This window comes from Microcebus murinus, chromosome 19, assembly GCF_040939455.1.
Source record: "Microcebus murinus isolate Inina chromosome 19, M.murinus_Inina_mat1.0, whole genome shotgun sequence".
NCBI classification, from domain to species: domain Eukaryota; kingdom Metazoa; phylum Chordata; class Mammalia; order Primates; family Cheirogaleidae; genus Microcebus; species Microcebus murinus.
Window position 1 is genome coordinate 38,100,260 of NC_134122.1, and position 7,308 is coordinate 38,107,567.

The window sequence follows — 7,308 nt, forward strand, 5'->3', positions numbered from 1 at the left end:
ACTCCAATCTCTGGGCGTCATTGCTGTATTGCCCAGTCTCTCTACCAAAGATAAGGTGTAGGAGGCCCCATGTCCCCAGTTTCGGACAGCCTCCGCCAGCTCTTTCAATTGCTTGGCGTTCACTGGCTCCCAGCCCCTTTGATTATTATTCTCAAAGACAGGAAAGGTAAGGAACAGCTCTTTTCGCTCTTCAGGGTGGATGAATGAGTCACCCTGCCGTGCGCCTCTCTGCCTGGGGCGAGCGCCTAGTTCCTCATAAGGCGGGGCATACGGAGGCGGGCGGTACCGCCCATTCCTGTCTACTTCCTGAAAGCCTTGGGCCCTCTCCGCACTCTGACTCAAGAGTCAGCAGTGTCCGACAAGTGAAGATTGTCAAAATCTGGTAAGGGGTCACAATTAGGCAGATCGGGTTGCGCTTTCCCTCCCTGCATTTCCTTTTCTAGAGCTCTACATTTTCTTATTCCCGCGGTCCCTCCCCTACTGCTTCTCTCCGAACTTGCGTCTTGCAAGTCATCTAAGGCTTTTTGGCTAGCCGCTACGCGCGGCCTGAGATTTCATCATGCAGGCACTCCATAATTAGGTTGTGAACAAGGAGGGTGCCTGGCCTCAGAGTCCCCGCACTACGAAGGTCCCGTCCTAACTTCCCCCAAGAGGGAATAGTCAAAGAACCCGAGTGGAGGAACCAAGGAGCTACAGGGTCCACCTCCTTCAAAAATTTTATGAGGGTCTTTTCCTCGCAGTGCACTCCTTGTGATGATAAAAGATCTCTTATAGGCCACATAAAGCGCCGCAGCGGAATATTACCCATTATGGAAGCGGGGGGTTTTGGCCGTCCCACACGTCAGTTCTGAACTCACCTCTGTCGAGGTCGTCTCCGCTGGTGCCTCAAAGTTGTTTCGGTTCCCGGGTTTCGGCACCACTTGTCGCGCCCGCCTCGCCAGCAAGGAAGACGCGGCAACTGGAGTTCTTCTGACAGTGCTTTAATGGGGTTCCCTTTAGACTTACATGATGCGGAAGACCCTGAGCACAAGCTCTCACACACTTATATACTCAGGAAGGAGGGAAGTGATGGGGATAGGTTAAAAGCGCGCGAGGGTTATTACTGATAGGCCAAGCTAAGATCCTTCATATGCATACTTATAGAACAGGCCAGGACTTACTCTGCGCATGCGCTGAACTTGTTTACTACAGGCGGGCCACCGGAAATCGGCGCCATCTTGTAATGGCGTTGTCACCGCGCCCCACACCTTTACCTTCCTCCTTCCAGCTCCTCGGTCGCCACATCATGGCAACCCCTAGAGGTGCAGCATAAGCTCCACGGTAGCTTTCCTCGTCTCTGGGAAAGACAGAAGATGGGCCCTGAGACCCCTCTCACCATAGGGTCAGCATCTCCTGCCCTCTGGGGAGGAGAATGAGGACTTGCTATAAGGGACCCAGGGGAAACTGCCCTTTATAAAATTAATAAAGGGCCACAAGGTGGAAACCATGGTAGGGGCCTGAACTCTGCAAAGGTATAGGTGTAGTTAAAATATATAAAACTAGCTATTGTTCCCTAGCTTCCTTTCCTGTAATTGCTTACTATTCTTAGTTTTCATCATTGCTCTCATAGATGACATCATCCTTGTGAAACCTAAGACTAGTTTTTGAGATATCTTCCAAGGCCCTGCACCTCTGTGGACCAGCTGACCCATCCAGACCTATGGCCCATGCCAAGGAACTGACTCACTGGTCTTGCAACCTCCACCTAGGAATTGACTCAACACAAGAAGACAATTTCTGCTTCCTGACCCTATGAGTTCAGCCCCAGCCAATTAGCAGACCCAATTGCCTAGCCCTTTGCCCACTATCTTTAAAAACTCTTTCTCCCAAAATCTCAGGGAGATGGGTTTGAGAATTTCCTCCTGTCTCTTCACACGGTACCTTTCTCCACCGTAACACCTGCTGTCTCAGTGTATTGGCTTTCTCTTGAGCAGCAGGCAATGAATCTGGTTGGGCTGTAACATAGGGACCAGTCTCCAGGTGTTGGAGGAGACTCTGGATCTCAACACAGGTAGGGTGTGCGCAACAGAGTGATGCTGTGGTAAGCGTGGAACCTCTATCCTGAGGGTCTGGGAGGCATCACACCTGGAAACATGAGGACGTTTTCCCAAGGTCCTCACCTCCACCTCTCCGGCTGCCATCTTTGACTTCCTGTGTTTGAACCCAGACTGTGTGATGTGCCCTTAAGAAGGAAGAGGAGAGACAGACAATGGTGAGAGAGGAGAGGAAAGAGCTACAGAGATGGGTTGGGAGAGGTGTAGAGACTAGGAAGAGAAGAGGCAAAGGAAAAAGTCATGGAGAGAAGGAATATACAGAAAAAAGCTCAGAGTGGGAGATGCAGGAAAAGATCAAGACATAAAGGGGAAAGAAATTGGGACAGAAGGATGAATGAGGGTGGTCCAGTGGTAGTGGCTCATCAGAACTTAGTGACATTAGTGTCACTAAAGTTGGTATACAACTGCCCACCACTAAATTTGACTGGCTTTTTTAAAAAGGCAAATAGAGAGAGGGCAAGAGACATAAGAAAACAAAATGGCTGGAATGAGGTAAATGTTAAGTCACCAGGATGAGCTTATCTGGAACCTGGGGAGGAGTCAGCTGAGGTAAAACAGTGGCTTCAGTCTACGCTGCCCTGCTGGCAGCTCACCACCCAGGAGTCCGCCCTGTGTCCGGCTCCTTAGGGCAGGGTTCCCTTTGCTGCCTGGGATGAGTCATCGGCCCCATATGGTGAGTCTGCATGTCCGGCTACTAGTCATTTATAACTGAGAGTAGTTATTCCAGCCCCTTCCCAGGCTCCATCATTCTCTATCCTTGGAAGGACCTGCTGACTCAGACTGGTCAGACAGCTGGTCTTAGAGGGGTCTGGTGATAGGACTCAGGAGTCAGTTCTAGAGATTTGAGGTTGCGAAGAAATCGGTCCTGGAAGAGAAGGGCCTAAAAAGAGAGGAAATTATGGCCGGGCATGGTGGCTCATGCCTGTAATCCTAGCACTCTGGGAGGCTGAGGCCAGTGGATCGCTTGAGCTCAGGAGTTCGAGACCAGCCTGAGCAAAAGCGAGACCCTGTCTCTACTAAAAATAGAAAGAAATTAATTGGACAGCTAAAAATATATAGAAAAAATTAGCCGGGCATGGTGGTGCACGCCTGTAGTCCCAGCTACTTGGGAGGCTGAGGCAGAAGGATTGCTGGAGCTCAGGAGTTTGAGGTTGCTGTGAGCTAGGCAGACGCCACGGCACTCTAGCCCGGGCAACAAAGTGAGACTCTGTCTCAAAAAAAGAGAGAGTGAGAGAGGAAATCTATGATATCAACCCTGGGGATGTTTCAGACATAGGAAAGGAACAATTGCCTTGTGTGGGCTCCAGCCCCAGAAAGATCCAGCCACGGTGCCCTGAGGTCCCAAAGCCCGGAACTGCCCCCAGAGGAGGGCCCGTGCACCCTCCCTAGCTTTCCACTTGCCCAGAGGGCCAACTCTGTCTGCTTCTGCGCAAGGGGATCTGCAGGTATTCAGTTTCCACCTGCAGCCTCAAGTCACCCTTCTCATACAGAAAAGGCTTGAGAAGGGTCTGGAAAATTGAGGGTGGATAGATGGATGGAAGTCGGGGACTGGGGAGGGAGCAAGTACACCAAAATATTAACTATGGTAGAATCTATATGGCAGTTATACAGATGTTCACCAAACAATTGTTTTTTTTGTTTTTGTGTGTTTTTTTGAGACAGAGTCTCACTCTGTTGCCCAGACTAAAGTGCAGTGGCATCAGCCTAGCTCTCAGCAACCTCAAATTCCTGGGCTCAGGTGATCCTCCTGCCTCAGCCTCCCAAGTAGCTGGGACTACAGGCATGCACCACCATGCCTGGCTAATTTTTCTATATATTTTAAGTTGTCCAGATAATTTCTTCCTATTTTTTTAGAAGAGACGGGGTCTCACTCTTGCTCAGGTTGGTCTCGAACTCCTGAGCTCAAATGATCCACCTGCCTCAGCCTCCCAGAGTGCTAGGATTACAGGCGTGAGCCACTGTGCCCAGCCTAAACCATTCTTTATATTTTTATATATGTTTGGATTTTTTTCATAATAAAATACCAGAGGAGGAGGAAAAATTGCCTGCAAATAGCAGGCGCTCCTAAGTATGAGGCTTTGGGCATGCATTCCCTTCCTGGGAGAACTTACATTTCAAATGCCTACAGAGGGCAATGTTTACCCTGACAGATGGCAGAGAGAACCTTTCATGACTACATCTTAGTTGAGGTGATTAGCTACTTTATCCACCCAAGCTGCTGGCCCTTTGGTTGGCGACCTGTTCTCAAATTTATTCTGCCCCTCCTGAGGCTTGTCACTTGACCCAGAGTTGATCCCACATTGCCACCTGTAGCCCTTGGGGAGGGTGGGGGCAGGATAAGGTGTTCCAGACCCTGCCAGACACCTGATCCTAAGAGGTTGCCTATGTTTGCTCAGGAGGTGAGGTTCACATGATAAAGAGAAGGGGGAGGGCTTGGACCTGGTATAAAAGATCTGGAAGTTTCTGGGGGGATTACTTTGCATCTGAAACTGCCAGGTGAGAGGTGACAGGGATGCTTGGATCTGAGTTGGGGGAAATTCACATCTAAGCTGGAGAAGAGGATGCCTGGACTAAGTGGCAGGGGAGACTTGAGTGTCACTTGAGTGAGGCTCCTGGATCAGAGCTGGTCTTAGATGCAAAGATTTCTGGGTTTCAGCTGGAGGACTGGGGACACCTGGGATGATCAGGGGAATGGAAGTGGCCAGGTTTGTGTTAGTGGAGACAAATGATGATAATAGACCAGGCACCTGGGATCTGACGTCTTGAGCTGGTCCCAACTCCTTCTGAAACTTCTTCGTCTCTCCCAGTCCCACCAGCACTGCTAGGACACTGGTGTGGGCACAGTCTCTTCTATCACCACCTTCACTCCCCAGGGGATATAGAAGTGCCTCTAAAATGCTCCTTTCCTTCTGATGTGAGACCAAGGGAAGACTAAGGATTTAAACCATGCCCCGGACGCCCCACAGTCTACTATAGGCAGTTGGGTTGTGCTCAGATGGTTTGCTAAAGTCAACATCTCTATGCTTTGGAGACGTCCTCTACTTTCTCTTTAGAAAACTTCTCTTGCTTTGTGCCAGAATAAAATGGGGCTTGACACAGCTTAATTCAGATAGAGGGTTAGGCTTGATCTGGCTTTGGAGGAAAGAGGAGGGGTTGGCTACAGCCAGGCCAAGGGAGAGAGAGAGGGTTAGGGGCATAGAAGACAGTATCTGGGAGGAACAGGACTGTAGACTATGGAGAGTCCTTTCTAAGCTCAAGATCTGGTCTGTTTGGTCTGAGTTGATGGACCAAGAAGCCTGAATCTACACCAGAGGTGGGGGACGCCTGGGTAAGTAGAGTCTAGAGGGAAAATGCTAACCCTTCATTTTCTCCTTTCTTCCCACTCCAGCCCCAGAATGTTGACCATCGCTCTCATAGCCCTTCTCTGTGCCTCAGCCTCTGCCAATGCCAGTGAGTGAGACGCCGGAGCCTGGTTACGGGGGGGGGGGGGGGGGGGCAGGAAGGCAGCCCCAGCACTGGTGGTGGCCAAGGCTTTCAGAGGCTGGCTTGGGTCATAGGAACTGAGTTGTGGGAGGGACAGGGGTGGTGGGGGTAAACAGCTTCCAGGGCTTTCTCCCCCCAACTCCTACTCTCCCCCTGCCTCAGTCCAGGCAAGGTCCTCCTCCTATAATGGGGAGTATGGAGGTACCGGAGGAAAGCGATTCTCCCATTCTGGCAACCAACTGGAAGGCCCCATTACTGCCATCCGTGTGAGAGTCAACAGCAACTACATCGTGGGGTAAGATTCTTTCAGTTTCTGTAATTTGGGGACCCTTTAAGACCATACTAAATTGGGAAGTTCTCATTCACTTTGGGTTACATCTGTTTCAATCAACAAGTCACAGGTATAACACGATGTGGTCAAAAGTAGTTAGAGGACTTGGACGCTAGATCTGTGTTACAACCCCACCTCCCCCAACACACTTGACCTTGGCAAATTATATAACTACAAACTCTCCGGGCCTGAAAGTTGCTCAGTTCAGCCCCCATCTGAGGTTTCCACCTCCTCTGCAGTATTCCCACCAGCCATCCTCCATCTTTGCTTGTTGCCTCTCCTGAGATATTCCCGTTCCGTCCACATAGCTGGAAAATTCCGTCATATACGGAGCCAAAACGTGTCTCCGTCTGATCCCGGGTCTGCATTCTGGGACAGCACAGACAATTCTCTTTCCTCTTCCACACGGGGGGGCCTTTCAGATGTTTGAAAATCCTTTGCAGCTTCAAGCGGGGTGTGGGGTCACCGCAGGAGCCTGGACGTTCAAATTCAAGCCCCAATACTTGCTGCTCTTGGGGTGACTCTGGGCAAGTTGTTTTCCGTCTATGGGCCTGTTTGTCAGCAAAATGAGGAGTTGGAGTTCCCTGTATGACCTTCTAGGGCTCACCCAGCCTTCGCATTCTGTGGGACTAGCTGGAGACTTGTCCTCCCTGTCACCAGTTTGAAGGTCTCAGTCTGTAGGCCAAGAGGTCTCGAATTCTGACAATACTCCTGAGTGTCTCCCCTCCTTCCCTCCTCACCCCTGCCCCCAGCCTCCAGGTGCGCTATGGCAAGGTGTGGAGTGACTATTCGGGTGGCAGCAGCGGAGACCTGGAGGAGATCTTTCTGCACTCCGGGGAATCAGTGATCCAGGTGTCTGGCAAGTACAAGCGCTACCTGAAAAAGCTGGTCTTTGTGACGGACAAGGGCCGCTACCTGTCTTTTGGGAAAGACTCAGGCACGAGTTTCAGTGCTGTCCCCTTGCACCCCAACACCGTGCTCCGATTCATCAGTGGCCGATCTGGCTCCGTCATCGACGCCATTGGGCTGCACTGGGACGTCTACCCCAGTGACTGCAGCAGCTGCTGAGTCCCCACCTGCTCTTGGCAGGATGCTGTGGTGAGGAGTGAGAATGCCCTCATCACTAACCCCCAGCCAAATGGCCCAATAAAAGAATATGACTAACACTAGTGTGTACGTGGGTATCTGTAGCTGGGATCTGCCTCCTGACTCCGGCAGGCGTATATGAATCTCATTTCTGATTATCAGCAGACATCAATCTGGAAACAGTAGAAAGGTGAGGGAGAGAGGTGAGAGAAACTTGGGCTTTTCTTTGTAATTTATCAAGAGGAGATAAGCTTCTGGCTTGCACCAACTCTTGTCAAGTACAGCTCCTGGAATGTTTACCCAAACTGGGGTTCC

The 7,308-nt window shown here is 50.8% G+C and overlaps 1 protein-coding gene across 3 annotated transcripts; it reads left to right on the top strand.

The window, feature by feature from the left end:
* Positions 1–276: 276 nt before the first annotated feature.
* On the top strand, positions 277–7,073 carry ZG16 (zymogen granule protein 16). 3 transcript variants are annotated; one of them, XM_075995424.1, is made up of 4 exons: positions 277–382; positions 5,482–5,543; positions 5,739–5,871; positions 6,660–7,073. In XM_075995424.1, exons 2-4 carry the CDS (start codon positions 5,489–5,491, stop codon positions 6,973–6,975), a joined length of 504 nt encoding a protein of 167 aa, XP_075851539.1. In that variant the 5' UTR covers positions 277–382; positions 5,482–5,488; the 3' UTR covers positions 6,976–7,073. The 3 variants fall into 3 exon arrangements, with proteins under 3 accessions (XP_075851539.1, XP_012619714.1, XP_075851540.1); XM_012764260.3 differs by lacking the exon at positions 277–382 and adding an exon at positions 2,111–2,251; XM_075995425.1 differs by lacking the exon at positions 277–382 and adding an exon at positions 4,568–4,589.
* The last annotated feature ends 235 nt before the right edge of the window (positions 7,074–7,308 follow it).

Excerpts from the sequence above, each read along its gene's own strand:
- ZG16 (XM_075995424.1), top strand. The coding sequence starts at position 5,489 with ATGTTGACCATCGCTCTCATAGCCCTTCTCTGTGCCTCAGCCTCTGCC. Across the intron at positions 5,544-5,738 it reads CTCAGCCTCTGCCAATGCCA|TCCAGGCAAGGTCCTCCTCC; the intron begins GTGAGTGAGACG and ends CCCCTGCCTCAG. Across the intron at positions 5,872-6,659 it reads AACAGCAACTACATCGTGGG|CCTCCAGGTGCGCTATGGCA; the intron begins GTAAGATTCTTT and ends CCCTGCCCCCAG.